The 19,240-nt window shown below is 43.4% G+C and overlaps 1 protein-coding gene across 1 annotated transcript in view; it reads left to right on the plus strand.

The window, feature by feature from the left end:
• Positions 1-1,457: 1,457 nt before the first annotated feature.
• Positions 1,458-19,240, plus strand: part of syt7b (synaptotagmin VIIb) — a 78,919-nt gene continuing 61,136 nt past the window's right edge. The window contains exons 1-3 of the mRNA XM_072660047.1: positions 1,458-1,527; positions 5,605-5,675; positions 8,668-8,692. Of these exons, the coding sequence (XP_072516148.1) occupies positions 1,458-1,527; positions 5,605-5,675; positions 8,668-8,692 (166 nt within the window). The remainder of the gene's footprint in view (positions 1,528-5,604; positions 5,676-8,667; positions 8,693-19,240) is intronic.

Genomic DNA, 19,240 nt, shown 5'->3' on the forward strand with positions numbered 1-19,240 from the left:
CACATTAATATATTAGAATAAGTGCTGTTTTTTGCAAAATTAATGTTAACATTACCAACACACACACTCATACACACACACACACACACACACACACACACACACCGAACTGAATCTCATCATGGGCCAGAACCATTTTGACATTCTGAACCAGTGAGAGCTTTGGGCTAACAGCCAAAGCACCGGCCCAGCCCAAACCCCTCCATCTCATTCCTCTCCCTCCTCGTCTGTGTTTCTGTACATCCTTCTGTCCCTCATTCTGCATTCTGTTGAACGAGAGCTGCTCTGTGTGTATTACACACACACACACACACACACACACTCTGCTCCAAGCCATCATCATCTCACACTCCTCTCACACAGCCTCCGACCCTCATATTCCCTCCTTCTCTTTCAGCCCTTCCTCTGTCTTTCTCCTCTGCTCCTCAGGACTCCTCTGCTCCTGCTGGCCTTGCTTTCACAGACGTTTCTCATTCGGGCGGTGCTCCCCACTGCGTTCTTTAACCCTTTCAGACTGGTAGTTTCAGTGAATCGGGTGGAGAAACTGTAGGTCCAGACCACATTAGAGTCTGATCCAAGTCAAATCCAAGAAATGAGCAAGTCAAAGACCACAGTGCAGGAAAAGCTCCCTCAGAGCTGGAGGAAGGAACCTTGAGAGGAACCAAGACCTATAGATGATCTATAGATACCTAAATATAGCTATAATCATAGATATGTCTAGCAGTAGTGATGGTAAGGATAATAAGTCCATGGGGGGGCAACTGGACCCCCATCAGCATCTGGCCGAACAGGTAGGCAATCGTTACGTGGTTTATGAAGTACCGAAAAGGTGAACAGTACCAGAGTGTGTCTGACGACTCCGGCCTCTAACAGCCTAATTAAAATGAGAGAGCCAGAAGATGAGGCCCCCTGAAACACTGGGACTGGGACAAGTTGTGTGGGGAGTTGGAGATGATGAGGTGGGGTGGTGATCAGCTAACATCCTGACTTCACTAACGCTTTTGTTGTTGAATACAATCAAATCCTCACAGCAGTGCTCCTCCTCCAAAATCTTGAGTCTTCTTCTCTGCACATTAGAGACAGTTACTCCAACAAAAGCAGAGGAAAGTATTTTTAATACCCTTGATTTGAGAAACACTGAATGAGCAGGTGTCCCAATACTTTTGTCCCTTTAGTGTATCTCATTTGACAGAAGGAACAGCATCTATCTCCATTTTCCATCCATCTTCTCATCCATGTCATGATGGGTCCGGATGGGTCCATCTGGGGCTTTGAAGAAACGTGTCAGACAGAATGGTGGGCCATTGGTGGGTAGCGTTGGTGTCAGAAGTGGGTGGAATCACCACCTTTACACTCCCGAAAACCTCAGAAGAGGCCTGCTCAGAGTTCTCGGGCTTGGGCTCACCCCCCCGCCCAGCACTTGGTGTTGAATGGCTGGGAGAGCCTGTCTGGCGGTGATGGCGGTGAAGCCCCGGCTGGCAGGCCTCGCTTTGATCACCTGCATTATGGCACTCTTCAGGCTGCAGTGTAAGACAGACGGGACGAGGCGCAGTAAACAGGTTTGTGAATGAGGCGCGGTGCAGCCGGCTGTAACAGGATCAGCCTCTCCAATTTGACGGAGAGGATATGTCCCCGGAATTGAGATTGAGCCGATTTTGGATTTTGGTATAATTGGATTTTGGGCTAATGCTACTTGATTCTATTTGAAATAGGGCAGGGGAGTCGCAATAGAGGAAATAGAAATGCTTTGTGTGTATTTGTGTGTGTGTGTGTGTGTGTGTGTGTGTGTGGATACATATATGTATGTGTATCTTGCTTGCATCTGTGTATTTGTATATATATTTTTGTGTGTGTGTGTGTGTGTGTGTGTGTGTGAAAGGTGAACCCACGGCAGTGTACCAGTAAATAAGTCAGCGAGGCAATGAAGCCGCAAATCAAATGACTCAGTCACTCAGAGACATTTTAATATCTTTTTGCTGTTATTGTTTGGGATTTTGAGGCACAAACCAAGATTTTATGGAGTGAAAATGAGCCACAGCACGTATACTGCAAAACAGAGTGTATATATATATACATGTCAAACATGTCGGACAGAATAGTGGGCTATTGGTGGGTAGTGTTGGTGTCAGAAGTGGATGGATATTTATATATATATATATATATATATATAACGCTTTAAATGTAGGTATTGAGATATACACTGAGGAGGCGGAGCTACAGTCTCTCATTAGGGTGAATATTAATAACGCTCTAAATGTAGGTATTGTGATATACACTGAGGAGGCGGAGCTACAGTCTCTCATTAGGGTGAATATTAATAACACTCTAAATGTAGGTATTGTGATATACACTGAGGAGGAGGAGCTACAGTCTCTCATTAGGGTGAATATTAATAACGCTCTAAATGTAGGTATTGTGATATACACTGAGGAGGCGGAGCTACAGTCTCTCATTAGGGTAAATATTAATAACACTCTAAATGCAGGTATTGTGATATACACTGAGGAGGCGGAGCTACAGTCTTTTATTAGGGTAAATATTAATAACACTCTAAATGTAGGTATTGTGATATACACTGAGGAGGAGGAGCTACAGTCTCTCATTAGGGTGAATATTAATAACGCTCTAAATGTAGGTATTGTGATATACACTGAGGAGGAGGAGCTACAGTCTCTCATTAGGGTAAATATTAATAACGCTCTAAATGTAGGTATTGTGATATACACTGAGGAGGCGGAGCTATAGTCTCTCATTAGGGTGAATATTAATAACGCTCTAAATGTAGGTATTGTGATATACACTGAGGAGGCGGAGCTATAGTCTCTCATTAGGGTAAATATTAATAACACTCTAAATGCAGGTATTGTGATATACACTGAGGAGGCGGGGCTACAGTTTGGAAGGTTGAAGGATGGCTTATTTCAGTCTTAGATGAGAGGACGTTTGTCTTGAAGTACTAGAGTGTCTCTGATAGAAATGTGACATGGGTTGTGTGTTTGTCTTTATGTGTTTTGTTTGGTGTGTGTGTGTGTGTGTGTGTGTGTGTATACACTTTCTGAGTGAGTGACTGAGTCCCCCTCTGTGCAGGATGATGCTGGCTGTACTTGTCATGTCCACAGGGGGCCTCAGCGAGGGGCCCATCTGGCCTTATGAGGCCGAGTCCTGAGCAGACTGAGTGTTAGTAAACATTTCCTCCAGAGCAGCCTCTGTCTACAGCACTGCTTTACACTTCACACCCAGCACAGAGTCATCCTGACCTGAGGACCGTAGGGAGTAAAGTGCTCAATCAGAAACTGGTGTTTCTGTAGTGTATTACAGTCTGTCAGAATGAGCGTGTGGATCATATCAACATTATAGAGCATTATAGAGCGCCCCCTATGCTTCCTGTAGTGTATTACAGTCTGTCAGAATGAGCGTGTGAGTCATATGAACATTATAGAGCATTATAGAGCGCCCCCTATGCTTCCTGTAGTGTATTACAGTCTGTCAGACTGAGTGTGTGGATCTTATGAACATAATAGAGCATTATACGGACAAATATATTAAGAAGAAAGGCTTCAGTACTGTAGAGTAGATTTCAGTGACACTGTGGGTTTACAAACATGCGCTTGAATGACTTGAGTGAATATTTACATATTATAACTGACATGTAATCAGATCTGCCTCTGCGCTTGGTTCAGTCTGAAAAGGATCTTGAGTAATGTCTGTGTTTATGACATTATCAGTCCACGATGGTAGATAACCTCACTCAATAGCGAGTCATTCACGCGTTCTGCACAATCTTAATTACACTGCCATATTATTTAACTGCCGCTTCCCTTTTCTGTCGATCAGCTCCCCACCGGTCAGACAAAAGCAAAGCGCTAAATTACATTTTTCCTCTGCTACAGAGGCTGGGATTTCTAGACAGCATGTTAATACAAAGGCAACATGTTCCCAACAACCTGTCAGGATGAATCAAGGGTGGAGAAATAAAAATAAATAAATAAATTGCTGGGCGCTGTACTCTTTGTCTTTTTTTTTTTAAGAAAAGGTTGATGAGGCAAAAAATAAATCCTTGCACACAGTTGCTCCACTTCTCCTCCTCCCTTCCACTGGTGGAGGACTGGTGTTCCTCATATAGACGCTCTGTTGATGACGCCTGCAGCTGATGCTAGACAGTCAGTCCTATGGGGATTTGAGCAGAGCTTCAGCTAGCCTAAATAAGCCTCTCGTCGTGCTGTGGAGGAACATGAAGGGAATTTTGGGGTGTTAGATGGCCCTGGCCTGGCTCTGGCTCTGCTGTAAAGTAGGCCGCTCGAGAGCCAAAACGGCTCTAATGCTCCCTCTGACTGCAGCTTCAGCAGCTTCACACTTGTAGTGTAAAATCTCTCGTTCAGAGGCCAGTGATCAAACTGCAGAACTGACCATAACTCTTAAACTACAGAACTGACCAAGACACTTAAACTACAGAACCGATTTTTACTCTCAGACTACAGAACTGACCAAGATACTCAAACTACTTAACTGACCATAATACTCAAACTACTGAACTGACTATAACACTCAAACTACTGAACTGACCATAATACTCAAACTACTGAAATGACTATAACACTCAAACTACTGAACTGACCATAATACTCAAACTACTGAACTGACTATAACACTCAAACTACTGAACTGACCAAGATACTCAAACTACTTAACTGACCATAATACTCAAACTACTGAACTGACCCTAATGCTCAAACTACAGAACCAATCTTAAGTCTCAAACTACTGAACTGATCTTAATTCTCAAACTACTAAACTGACCATAACACCCAAACTATAGAACTGACCAAGACACTCTAACTACTGAACTGACCATAACACTCAATCTACAGAACCAGTCTTAACTCTTAAACTACAGAACCATTAAACTCAATGCTGGGGGGCTTTATACCCCCCTAGCCCACGCCTGGCATTAGGCAGCATGATGCTGATAGCTTCATGATGTGGATCTGCTTCAGAGAGTCCTATTCTATTGGCAGTACTTCTTCTCTACAGGGACTAGACACGCTGTGTGTGCATTTGCACATCTGTGTCAGCAGATCTAGTATCTAAATGCATTCATTAGAAGGGGTGTCCACTAACAATTGGACATATAGCACAACTCCTGCTCTACTTACAGACGGTGTGGGATGTGCAAAAAGTTAATAATCTGGACCTCCCCACGGCTCCTCCACCTGTTTCAGCTACGAGTCCGAAACCATTCAAGTAGAAGTGACGTTTTAATGAGTGCGCTCCGTGGTGGGGGGGACTGTCTGCTGGTGCGATCCCGGACGAGCCCCCCACCATCCTCCAGGTCTCCAGTCTGTGTCTGTTGTTGTTGGGTTTCCAGTGGATGCCTTGATTGCGGTTACATTCTCCGGAGCTGTAAAGGAAGCGGCCTGGATTGTCGTTAGGATTTCGCTCTGCCAGTTGTTTACTTGTAGCCTGGAAAGCAATTTGCGGCTCTATTTGTTCTTCGGGGAAATGGCAAACACGCTGTTCCGTTTGGCTGTGCTGGGGAACTGATATTAGGAGCCCTGAAATGTGGGGTTTGATTATATTTCTCCACCCTCTGTTTCATGTGAACAGGCTCCAAATTTGTGTCATTTCCCCTCAGACGAGTTCTTAAAACGACGTCTCACCTGGAAGTGTTTGTGCAGGTGAGGGTGGAACGGAGGAGCGCTAATACGTCCTGCTGTTTGTCTGTTATCCGTGCCAGCGCTGATGATTTAGGTGCGTTAACTGCGTTCAGCTCTCGGGAAAAAGTGCTGCTTTGAACTGGATTGGCTTGATTTGAGTGTGGCGTGCGTCAGTTCCACACGAATACATGATATAACATCAATACTGTACGTGACCTGAAACCTGAAAGGCTTTAATTGAGCTGCTGTAAGATTTATTTAAGGTTTATTCATGAGGAAACGATGAGCACACTCAAATCAAGTCATTCAATTACTATGTAAACTTTTATTTAATAAATAAATCCTCACAAACTGGACTCATGAGCAGTTTATGGGACTCTGTTGTGGTCAAAAGTACAGTGTGGAGAGAGTCCGCCAATTCTGGATGCCCCTCTTCCCTCTCTTCCCAACATAGGAATTCCTTGTGCTTTTATACTCTACTATACGCCATATGCTGTTGGACTGTTCCCATGTTCAGGATGTTTGCATTTCATCCATAAGGAACACTCATTAGCCCCCACCATTACATACGTGGTCCGCACGCCACAGACACATCTGGACCACCTTAACATCTCAGTTACATACACCCAAAAGTATGTTCCACCTAAACAACATCTTATGTTCGTTCAGTTCATGTACAGGTTCTCACATTTGGTCAGGAAACGGAGCCCGTTCTCTTTTCCAAATCTACCCCATGGGCCTCACCATACCATTCCTCAACTCCATACCATTCCTTCAGGCCTATGAACACCTGCATAGCCAATAAATACACCACAACTCCTTGGTTTTGGAGAGTCTCATTCATTTATAAAATTCATTGATTTATTTATCAGAACTTGGCCTATTCCAGCTGTTTGTAATTTTATATTTTTTATATATAATATAATTGTATTATTATATAATAAAATAAAATAATAATGTGAAAAATGTCAACTTCATGAATCAGACAGTGACTGGATTGTAGAACTGAGTATTTAACTTTTCTTAAGTAAGCAAGTCGTCTGTTTGCAATGCATTGTGGGTGTTGGGTGCTCATTGATGAGGTGTTGGACAGGTTGTGGTGAACACATTTTGATAAGTTTTATTATCATTTTTAAGAAGATATTAACCCTAATATACACTTTAGTGAATAACCTATTTGTGATGGATGGATACATGCAGGGTCTGGTGCAGCAAAATAGTCCCCAATCTGTATTTCTGCAGATTTACCAGCATTCCATAAAAAGGTCTTTCCCCAAAAATGAAAATTAATGGTTTATGTAATGAAAAAGCATGGATACCTGTATGTAAAAACCTTGTATGTCCCTATTTGTAATGTTTTCACTTTTCCCAATAACCTGAATCTGGCAGTTGTTATATATACTTTATACTGTATCAGAATTTCATGATGAACGGACCAATAGAAATGCTCAAAATGAGTTGGAGTAAAATCTTTTTCCATTGACCTCCATTGAAAGTTTTTTCCTTCCTACTCTGAAGTTGCAGTTTTGGAGATTCAAGGTTTCTGTGTGACAGTGATGATATACAGGCTTTTGTACAGTATTTATCTACAGCAGTTACTCAGTCATTTATATTAGTTATTAGCAGTTAATAAATAATTAATAACAGTTTCTGAATCATTTATAGTTCCTACAACATTATTAATAGTAGTTAGTGAATAATTTGCAGTAGCAGTAGTATAGTAGTCATTGAATAGTGTGTTGTAGGTTCTAGATAATTAAAACTGAATAAAAAAACTTTTTTTAAAAAGTAAATTAACTCGTTAATTAGTTCAGTTTTTTTAAACCTGAGTTTCTAATACTAAAAGTTAATAAAACAGTGACCAGTGTCTTACACTTATTATTCAGAGATTATAACACAATAATAAAATAATAGAAATGATGTGAGAGTCGTTTCATGTACTGTTAACAGTAAGAAAAAAAATCTGTGTTACAGGGTGGTATCCTGGGGGGTCTTGTCAGATGTATTTGGGAGAAAAAACAACTGTAAGAAAGTGATTCCACTCGGGAAAACGATTTCTATTGAGCTTTAAATAAATGAATAAGGAAATGAATAATGTAAAGTGATAAGCAGAGAGTGAGTCAGAGAGGCCTGAGCAGAAATAGCTGCATGAGTTGTTCATTTAAAACACTGATTCATATCCATGACTCCACTCTTTAAGACCAACGGTTCCAGCGATTCTGAGTTTTCAGAGCATCACACCCACAGCTCTCAGTCTCGTATTGCCAGGTTGGTGGAAGTTGCTGACAGGAAGCTGCTGGAAGTGTGAGAGGCTGCAGTTCTCAGCAGCTCTGACGAGGCTCGAGCCTTTGAAGGTTTGTAAAGAAAAAACAAACAACATTCACCAGCAGAAGTTAGAAATCAGACATAATTTGCAAAAAAAATAAAATAAAATGAATTATTGGTGAGAATGAATGAATAAAATATCATTATGTGCTGGTTGTCCAGTCAGATATTTGTTAGTATGCCATTTATACAGTTACTATACACTGGTTGTTGTTGTTATTGTTATTGTTGTTGTTGTTGTTGTTTACAGGCTCTCTGTATAATTGATCTTTTTAATAATCCAGGCTGGTGGAAGTGTAAAATGTACTCTCATCATATCGCCCCCACCTGTACCATTAACAATGGGTCAGAACTCAACACTGTGAGCAGGCCGGGAGGTGTGAGGGTTTGTTTACCTGGTCAGAGACCAGGCATGCCAGCTTACAAACTTATATTGTGTGTGTGTGTGTGTGTGTGTGTGTGTGTGTGTGTGCTGGCGCTGCAGGGAGTTGAACTGTTTTTGGCCTCAGGGTCCAGAAAAAGTGCTTAAGGCATCAGTAACATTCAGAGCACCCATAAAGAACCAAAGAGACCCAAGTGTACAATTGTGTGGGTTGCCAGTTCCAGAAAACCTCCCCCCCAGTGCTGGTTTCCAGGTTTCAAATCCTTGTGTTGTCTGTAAGTTACCTTGTGTATACTCTCACACAAGGACCAGAAGCTGCACTCGTATCCAGGTACTTTGGCTCATTACAATAGTAGAACCCTTTTAAAAGGTTCTTTAAAGAACCATGTTGAGGAGGCATCAGAAGGGGAAATGGACCACAGCAGTGGGGGAGGTTTTCAGTGGCATCACAATGAAGTGACGAGGGGTGAGAGCGCCATCTACCCACCCAGACCCAGAGCATGGCCACTTGTGCTCTCTTGGGCTCTGGCTGCTGATGGCGAACCTTTGAACTTTGAGCAGAAATATGTAAAGAATTTGAATTGAAAAGAAATGTCCGGACATGACCACAGGAGGGCGCTGCTGCAGTGTCAAACGTAATAAAAAAAAGCTTAACGTGAAGCAAACCAAAGAAGTGGGCGTGGCCGAATAATGTGCCCTATTTACAGTGAGCTGTCAACCAATGAAACAATGATCAGTTTAGGAGCATGAACTGTTGAAATGTGTGAACAGCCTAAAAAAACATTGGATCAATCAGATTTGGGCCACTTTACCTGCTGTGTCCCCGCAATGACAAAACCAGCCATGTGTATCTTTGGTCCCCTGAAAGCACTAAATACACATCAACACAAAGAGCCAAAACACAGAGCCATTTGGAAGAGCTCAGAAATTAAATCAATGCTCTGCAACAAAAATGCATTTACTAAAATGATTCCTTAACCTTTACTCACCAATTACCTGCAAAGCAATCAGAGGGGCCTGATGACGGCGCCCTGAGGGATTCATATACTGCAGTCCAGAAGATTGCATTTCACTACTGGAGGAAGGGAACCAACCAAAAGTTCTAATTGCCGTTCTGAACGCCTTCCAGTACGGGCCAGCGCTGCTTTCTTGGTGGTTTTCCAGAGATGCTAATGTTTACCAGCAGATGCTCCCAATTTCTGGGACCCTTGCGTTATCAGTGGTAATCATTTGCTCTTGTTATTGTAATGGTTTGTACAGCTGAGCTATTTTTGATATGCCTAGGGCTTTTTCCTCCTCACTGCTGCCCCCATCTGGATTGGCGGTTGGGCTAATTTGCAGGTAACTTACAGCTGATGGAGGAAGATCTATGAGAGAGGACATTTCACCAGCTGTCATGACCAAGCTTGATGACCACCATGCCTAAGTTGGTTGACCAGCATGATCAGCCTGACCACACTAGATAGTCCACCAGTATGACCAGCTTGAAGACCAGGCTTAGTAAAAATCATGCAAAGACCAGCTGGTCCCTCAAGAGCTAAGATGGTCAGCCAGTTCAATCAGCTGGTTTTCAGCTGGATGACCAGATTTTTGACCACCTTGACCTTAACGAACCAGTTTAGACCATATGAAAAAGAGCCCTCTCTCAGTACTATAGAGACCCCTTTAGCTTAGAGCAATAACCCTGATTGGACCAATGCTGTAACCGGGCCGTTACTGGTGGAGGGTGCTGTTGCTGCTGCAGCTGCTGAGAGAACGATTGGTGAGTGAAGATCCCCTCACCGTGGCTTTTTTCTGGAGCTGACCTACAAATAATGTTGTCACTGATTTGTCATAACCCTGTCAGAGCCTTCTTGGCAGCAGCTGAAAAATGGCCAATGAGAGATGACATGGACCCATTTGTCACACGCTGCCGTGACCCAGTGCCTGAGAGGGCCTGCTGGGCCCTGAATGTTAGACTGTGTGGCATAGAGTTCACAAAGTGTCCGCAAATCTAGCAGCGTTGTAATGGTACTTAATAATGTCAACAGGAAAAGCACCACTGGTCTCCTTGATTTTCAGCTGGTAATAATAACCGATAATCAATAATCCAAAAAAACAAGTGACATGAGTGCGCAATAAACACCCGAGCACCGGAACACAGAGTGGGAGCTCCTTAGAACCACCCATTTTTCCACAAATGTGTGGAAAGGCAGACTGCATGGCTAGGGGTCTGATTTTATACACCTGTGGGAATGAGACTGAATGACACACCTAAATTTGATGATTAAGAGGTCTGTCCCAATACTTTTGTCCATGTAGTGTATACAGTATTATTATGATTTGTTTTGTTTTATTTATGTAATATTGCATAAATAAAACATAGTTTTGGTTATCTTCTCATGTTCCTATAGCAACATCACTTGCACATTTTCCCAGCAGTCCGACCGATATTTCTCCAGATTCCCCCTGAAGGCTGTTTCTGTACCACACAACTGTGTGTGTTTTCATGGCGAGTGTGTTTGATGACTGAGTTTGGTGTGTAGAAGTCCTAGAATTCACTCCTGTATTATTTGAATCTCCTCTTGGTGGCGTAATAGAGCACCGTTTTGAAGCAGATTAACTTCAGCTCATAGTGAGAGCTAGCCAGGCTAAAGTCCAGCTTTTAAACATGGTAGAGGTAGTATTACATGCTGCTACTGTAACTAAGACCCCCCAGGAGTGTACTGTAGATGTGATGGTGGGTCAGTCAGGAGTGTACTGTAGATGTGATGGTGGGTCAGTCAGGAGTGTACTGTAGATGTGATGGTGGGTCAGGAGTGTACTGTAGATGTGATGGTGGCTCAGTCAGGAGTGTACTGTAGATGTGATGGTGGGTCAGGAGCGTACTGTAGATGTGATGGTGGGTCAGTCAGGAGCGTACTGTAGATGTGATGGTGGGTCAGGAGTGTACTGTAGATGTGATGGTGGGTCAGGAGTGTACTGTAGATGTGATGGTGGGTCAGTCAGGAGCGTACTGTAGATGTGATGGTGGGTCAGTCAGGAGTGTACTGTAGATGTGATGGTGGGTCAGTCAGGAGTGTACTGTAGATGTGATGGTGGGTCAGGAGTGTACTGTAGATGTGATGGTGGGTCAGGAGTGTACTGTAGATGTGATAGTGGGTCAGTCAGGAGTGTACTGTAGATGTGATGGTGGGTCAGGAGTGTACTGTAGATGTGATGGTGGGTCAGTCAGGAGTGTACTGTAGATGTGATGGTGGGTCAGGAGTGTACTGTAGATGTGATGGTGAGTGTGTTGGAGCTGAGATCTGCTGTTATACTGTATGGTGTCAAATAAATGGACAGTTTTTAACAAAAGCAGCCTCTTTTTACTGGTCAAAAGTATTTGGACACAGAGATTCTGATGTGTTCAGACGGGAAAGCCGATCTGCATCAAACAGTAAAGAATTAAGTACTGAATTAATACTGAGTTCATATGGATTTACCAGACTGTTTAGTGACTGTTACATCGCCCCACTTAGTCTGGCATAGTTAATCCTGCTATTTCAACACTTTGGTCTTCTGGAGTGCTTCTTAGTTCAATGCAGGATGATTTTACTTCATTCAGGCATTATTTCAGCTTGACACAAGCAGTTAGATCATTTCACATCAAAAGGTCTCAAAATAGGTTGCCTGATCTTATAAAACTCCCCACACAGGCTCTTATAATGAGGAATATTAGACATATTGTCTGCACTGAAGATGCCTTGACGTGTTTTTCTTTTTTTTTTCTGCAGTGAGATCTAATATAGTCAGTGAATATCAGAATTCAGGCCTCGAGGCGGCTTTTGTTTTGGAGCAGTTGTTGGAAACGCTAAAGAAGATGCACCAGTAGGTGGAATGAGGGGAGAGAGAGCGAGGGAGCGAGCTAATGAAAACATTACGCTGGGTGTGAGAGGATGCTGGAAGCGTCTGGCGAGTCGGAAGCAGGTGCAATTGAAAACAAAAGCTGATTCTCTCATTTTCCTCTCATTTCCATTCACTTTCTCTTTTCATGTTTGAATAACAGCCATGAGGGGAGCGCCCGACAAACAGCTGGTGAAGATGGCATCCACGCCTGATGTGTGTGTGTGTGTGCATGTGTGTGTGGAGCACTAGCTCTATACACACACCTGCTTAATACCTGTCTGAAAGATTAATAATTTCCCTGGTCTGCTCAGTGCCAGCGAGTAGCAGGCCACACTCTCACCAGCATGAGAGCCAAGCGCTGCTTCTGAGCTGTAATGATAAGGTACGTACAGGCCTATAGAAAGGCTGGCTGATATTATAGAACACTAACAGCTGTATGGACCACCGAGCATGGCTTTGTGAAGTCTGCCAGTCTTAAAGGGCCCTTGTACCACATTTCTAGTGTTTATAAGCTTGTAGTCATAACACACTTCCATACACTCTTAAAAAAACTATAGAAGATATAGAATTCTATAGAAGAGCCACTTCTGGTTCCCTAAAGCACCAGATGTATGTCGGCAATTTAAAGGTTCTTGATATAGGAAATGGTTCTACAGAGCAAAAACGTTTTTTCTATGGCATCACTTAAAGAACCCTGTTTCGTACCTGATTCAGAAAGCAGGCTGAGCTGACACACGGGCTGTGTCCCAAACCACACACTTACATAGTACACTCTTGGCGTACTACACTGATGAATGCACTGCAAATCCCTGAGCACTATTTCTAACATGCTGTTCGAGACACAGCCATTCCATTGGGCCATTTTAATGTGAACTGAAATGGATCCCTATATAGTTTACTAAGTAGTGAATTGGGACACTTCCTCTTTCGTCAAAAATATTTGATCATTATGTTACTTCACATAGGAAAAAAATTCACGGGATTCCGTAGATCGTTACTATCACAGGCTTACACAAGCAAAAGTTGTCAGAAGTATTTGGACACAGATTGTGATGTGTTCAGGTGAGAAAGCCAGTCCACATCAAACAGTAAATAATTAAGTACTGAATTAATAGAGTCCATATGGATTTACCGGACTGTTTAATGACTGTTACAGCGCCCCCCTCAGTCTGGCATAGTTAACCCTGCTATTCCGTGGCTCGTAACTATCACAGGCTTATACGAGCAACCGTTGTCGGATCCATTACGTTTTTACCGTCTGTTGCTTAGTAACATCGCTCACCATGCATGCAGGTGCACTTTCAGCTCATGATGTTTACGATAAATCACAAGTGCATTGTGGGAGATTGAATTCCACTTGAATTCCACTTTGTGATTCGGCCACTCAAAGAGAAATGGCTGACCTACTAATTAGTGTCCTAAAACGTAAATAGGGCCTGTGTTTATATACTCCACTACTTTTACATTCCAATTACATTTATTTTACCCTGTATTTTTCTATTGTTTATGGTAATCAGGTGGATCCTGTAGAAACTCGGCCCTCTGCACTGTCAAAAATGATTATTATAGCAGTATAATATTATAAAATTGAACTAATATGAATCAATATTAATATATTTTAATTAATGAGTATATTTCAGTAAAGATATTTGTACAGAATAAATATTTGTCAATGTCAGAACAAAAAAAAAGTACTTTTTTTTGTATTTTCTTTTAGAATTTTTAGCATAATATTAAAACAGCTGATGTCTGAAGCCCCCATAATTAATGCACTAATAAAAAAGCTCCAAAATAATCACATCATAATCCTTACAGTTTTCCCTCCAGAAAGTCGCCACTTTTTGGAACAATTCAGCAGCTGCCCGTTGACTTCTATGATAAGCGAATCTCAAGTAAACACGCTTTCACATATTTAATAACATATTGAAACTGCTGTCCGTAATAATTGACCATATGCTTCAGACGGCGCAGACAGAGATGAGGTATGAATTATGCTGATGTATTCCTTAAAGGCTGATTCACACTTTCTGTACGTTCTGCTTTGGCGATTGCAACACTGCCCCCTAGTGCCTACGTCAGTGTGACTGGTGAGAAGTGCTGTCGGCCTGACGTTGACAGGTTCCCTGAACTTGTTTGGCATTGCTGACCACACACACACACACACATATGCTGACCGTGGTCGTCTTCTACATATCCTGAGAATGTGTGGCATATTGGACATCGTCTGCTTCCCCGGCTCGCGCCCGCACAGAGGAAGTGGCATTCTTATTCCAGACGGTTCAGAGAAGCGCCCCTCAGGGCAGACTCTTATCCTCAGCAGTTGTTGTTCTTCTTATGAACTCTCAGGACAACCTGCTGACATCTAGTGTTGAGCTCATAAAATATACAGATGATTGGACTCTGAACAGCTTATGGGATCTCTCTTCCAGAGCAGATACAAGCTATCTCAGATGCAGATGGAGCCTCGCTTTGGATGCACTAAAACCATGTATATATATATATACACAAACAGGCTTTGGGAAGGCCCAAAATAGACCACTAGCACTACTCCTGGCTATTCTGAACTCCTTTGGAGCTCCTCTGGAGGAAAGCTGTACAGGACTGAGTTCCGGAGAACGAGAGAGATTTGCTGTTTTCTGCACAATCAAACGTCCTAAATTTACCTTCTGAGACCAGGAAACAGGAGATGCTTTACAGGAGTCTTGCAAGGGGCAGCTGACTGAATTCTGTTTTAATCCAATCAGATCTTTGTGTTTCTATAAATAATACAGCCCCACAACTCGGATTAGACATGCTAATCCACCACAGTAAACAGCAGTGAAATATATCATATATTTTAGTACCAGTTTCTAAAATCAGACTAAATTCTAATCTTATCTACTAAGGCTGATCGATATAGTAAAATTACTATATCACGAAATTTATCACGATACAGACACGTAATCACAGACTTAAAAAAACATCAGTAGCATCAGACTCTTATAAGCTACTATTCAGATCCTCTCCTGTAGTGAATACAGTGATTTATACTCAACATCTGCTGCTCTTCATCTAATGAACCCTTCAGTCTAATTACACTGTTAGTAATGAAACCTGCAGCTGATCAGTGTTTATTAGCACTAACAGTCTCCTCCATATGATTAGAAAAGATTATTATTATTATCACCATAACAACATTTATCACAATACAATAAAATATCGTCATATTGCCCAGCTCTGTGATCTACTTAGTTTGAAGCAACGTTTTAAACGATCTAATCAGACTCATCACTTAGCGTGTTAGCATTAGCATTAGAGAAAGAATGGAGTGTGGTTCTCCCGCTGGTAGAACAGAGCATTTCCACCATAGTCTGGTGGAAATGCCTATAATTCATAGTCCATAGTCTCCCAACCAGGCAGGATGGGAGGAGCTACAGCTTAGGCCTACTTGAACCCCCCTTCAACCACAACATCCCAACCACAGTGTGTCCCCGATTTGTCCAACATTTTGCTTGTCCACGCCTTCAGCTTATGATGATTTGGGAGAAGGCTGCGACTCTGAGGAGTTTTGGGCTGGAGTTCAGGGGGCTTAGCTTTGTGGTAGTAAGCCAGTCCCAGGATGCCAGGAATGATAGATGACGGGGTGGTTGTGGGCGGAGCAGACGTGACATAGTAGAGATGCAATTGATTGAGGCTGTTAGATTAGAGAGGAGGGGCTTCAGGCATGTTCCTTCTCTCAAAATCTCGTAATTTATTTCGTAACTCCCCGTATAGTCAGCCTACCCAGCAGCACCGCCGGCCGCAGCCTCGGACCAGCCGAAGGTGTGCTGGTTTTGTTCAGTGACAGCCAGAGAAATGTGTGAGGATCCATCCCCAGCACACTTGTTTGCTAACACATGTCAGGGCCCGGCGAAGCGCATTTGCAGTCGGTGAATGGGGCTGTAAGCACAGTCAAGAGGGAATGATGGAAAGCGCTGTGCTGCAGAAAAGGCGGCGGAGTGAAAGAGAGCTGTTGTCTCTCGCTGTAACGGTGCCGTGAAGATGACAGGCCAACAAAAGGGATGAAGTGAAGACATCCAGCGGCCATTATTTAGCGGCACGGCGCAGGAAAAAAGACGGATATTTGCAATTACGACGCCACCTCTCCGGAGGCTCCACTAATCTGCATTCACATTAGCGCGCCTGACTTAGAGGTGCGCTATTAATTGTGTATCGGTTACTGCGATTTTGAAGCGCTGCAATTAGCTCATAGCGAAGAGGGGGCAATTACTGAATTTCATTTGCCAGTGCGGCCACATCAGAATGAAATATTCAACCTGTGCAACGGGGGCAAATGATACCCCCGGGGAATCACTGAGCGTGAGGGGACTGGCCAGTAGAAGGTGCTGCAATCTGCTATAAGAAATTGAGTAGGCCTTCTTATATATATATAAGGAGGAGCTTCACCTGCCCTCACAGTTCTGGTGGTGTATATATATATATATATATATATATATATATATATATATATATATATACACATACATACATGTATGTCTATTTGAAGAAAGTAGTGAGATCTTGTCGGTGAGCTAGTCTGAAGAACAGAGCTCGGTTCCTCCAGGTTTCTCCTGGACGCCCCCCAGTCCAGGCAGCACAGCGTGGAGGATGTGTTCAACTCCATCATCAGCAGCAGCAGCAGCAGCAGCAGCTCACCTGATTTACCATCATTAAGCCCTGATTTACCACCAAACCAGGTGTTGATCTGAGGAGAACTCTAAATAATACCAGACTACATGAGGAGAACTTTGGAGATGTTCTAATGAAGAACCACCACCACTTCCTGTAGGTATACATATATATATATATGTGGACCAACAGAGGAGCTCCAAAATGCTTTCATGAAAAAGTTAACAAGAAGGGTTTACACACCATGTCCAAATGTTTGTGGACACCCCTTTTTTAATGAATGCATTCAGCTACTTTTTTTTGCACCCATTGCTGACACTGACTCTCTGGAGCAGATCAACATCATGACCCTATTGGCATCATGCTGCCTAATGCCAGGCGTGGGTTAGAGGGGTATAAAGCCCCCCAGCATTGAGCTGTGGAGCAGTGGAAGAGCTGTGTTCTCTGGAATGATGGTGGTGGAGCTCCATCCAGGACTTTTAGGATGGGATGAGCTGGTGAGTTGGGAATGAGGTGGGTGGTGATCATTACCGTTAGCATCATTATAGAACAACATCAGCTGCTCAAGGTGAACTCTACTGCGGCCAAAGCCTCCCACCTCTCACTGGACAGAGCTCACTGGTGTTTTGGTGAGGTCAGTTTTCAGCGAGCAGCAGTGTGTGTGTATCTCTATGTTTAGAGGCATTTCGATCTCATTCTTACTCTGAAATGCTTGTAATGTGCTTCTGTTTTTGTAGAAGTCCGTTTCAAACACCCCCTCACACACATCAGCCTTCTTTAGTCCTGTCGGAAAACTATCCCCAGGTGGCTCCTCGTTAACAACGCATTGATCTACCACAGAAGTGCCGTCTCTCACCCTGACCCTCTACAAGCTCTCCGCTGTAGCTGAAAGGTGGCTGTTAAACGCCCCACTTTGCAAATGCAGGAGAAATGACAGAGGTCTGCAGAAGGAAGGAGGCCATTAGACACACATTTCCACTCGGTGGCCTTCATGCAGCTTTACACACTCTATACAAGAGTGCACCCACCTTCAAGCAGCTTAATAAGGTGGGAACGCTCTGTAATAACACTAGTTGTAGTATTAATTTTCTGTGTGAATCATTTCTTTTATGAATACCAGTCCAGATGTCCAGATCTGGAGCTCTTCCTCAGTACTGGAGAACCCTGAGCTGTGCAGAGTCACTCTACACTCCTTCCGAAGGTTGTTCTTCTCATTCGTACGATTCATGACCTTGTTTGCGAGAACCTTGAGGCAGATCTTTTACAGTTCGGCCCAGCGGGCTTATGTGGGGCTGACATGGGTGGAATGTGGGCTAGGTAGGCTCTAGGTGTGGGGGGATTGTACATGTGTTGTTACTGGGACCCTGTTGGGCTTCCCAAATGGGCCTCATTGTTACAGCCTACCCTAATCTCACATGGGTCTTATCTAGGCCCCCGTGTACAGTGACCCAGTACCCAGATCCCATCACTGGAATGTTTAGGTGTCCCAATACTTTTGTCTGCAGAAAGTCGGAATGACCCTCTGACCCTGGTGGGCATCTATATGTGGGGCAAACATGGAACCCATGGAACCACCTTTTGGTTTTCCATGTTTGCCCAACATATAGGTGCCCACCAGGGTCAGAGGGTCATTCCGACTTTCTGCAGACAAAAGTATTGGGACACCTAAACATTCCACCTACAGGAATGTTTAATGACATCCCATTCTAACCCCATAGGCTGTATTAATACGGAGCTGGTCCTCCTTTGCTCTAAGCTCTACCAGCAGCAGCAGGTCTGGAGCTCTGCTGCAGTTACTGAGTCAGTTGGAGGCTTTTCTGCACTCTGCTCTGAGCTCAGCACTCGGCCCTGACCCCGCTCTGTAACTTTACGTGGTCTGACAGACACTCGGTGGCTGAGCTGCTCTCTGTGAGCTGTTCCTCCTAAACTCTTCCACTGTTCAATAATAACACCACTCACAGCTGATGGAGGAAGATCTAGGAGGGAGGAGATTTCTCCAGCTGACTTGTTGTTGTTGGTGCAGCGGTGTCTCCTATTACATACAGAACCACGCTGTGGTTAGGGGCTTGATTTTATAATGGGACTGAATGAAGCACCTGAATTGTCCACATATATGGACAAAAGTATTGGGACGCACTTAGTAATCATTGATTTCAGGCCCTTCCCGTGATAGTGGGTGATTAGACGTTCTAAGCAACAAAAGCTGCTAGACCGTCTGCTGATTGCCATCAGTCTGGCGTGCGAGCCTCCTTCTAACTATGTTACTCCAGACTGCTGACTGTTTATCGGTGTGCTAATTTACCCAGATCAATACGTCAGTAGAGTTTAGTGGTGAGCTGCCTCACTCTGCCTCGCTCCCTAGCTG

Source organism: Salminus brasiliensis, chromosome 17, assembly GCF_030463535.1.
Source record: "Salminus brasiliensis chromosome 17, fSalBra1.hap2, whole genome shotgun sequence".
Lineage (NCBI taxonomy): Eukaryota > Metazoa > Chordata > Actinopteri > Characiformes > Bryconidae > Salminus > Salminus brasiliensis.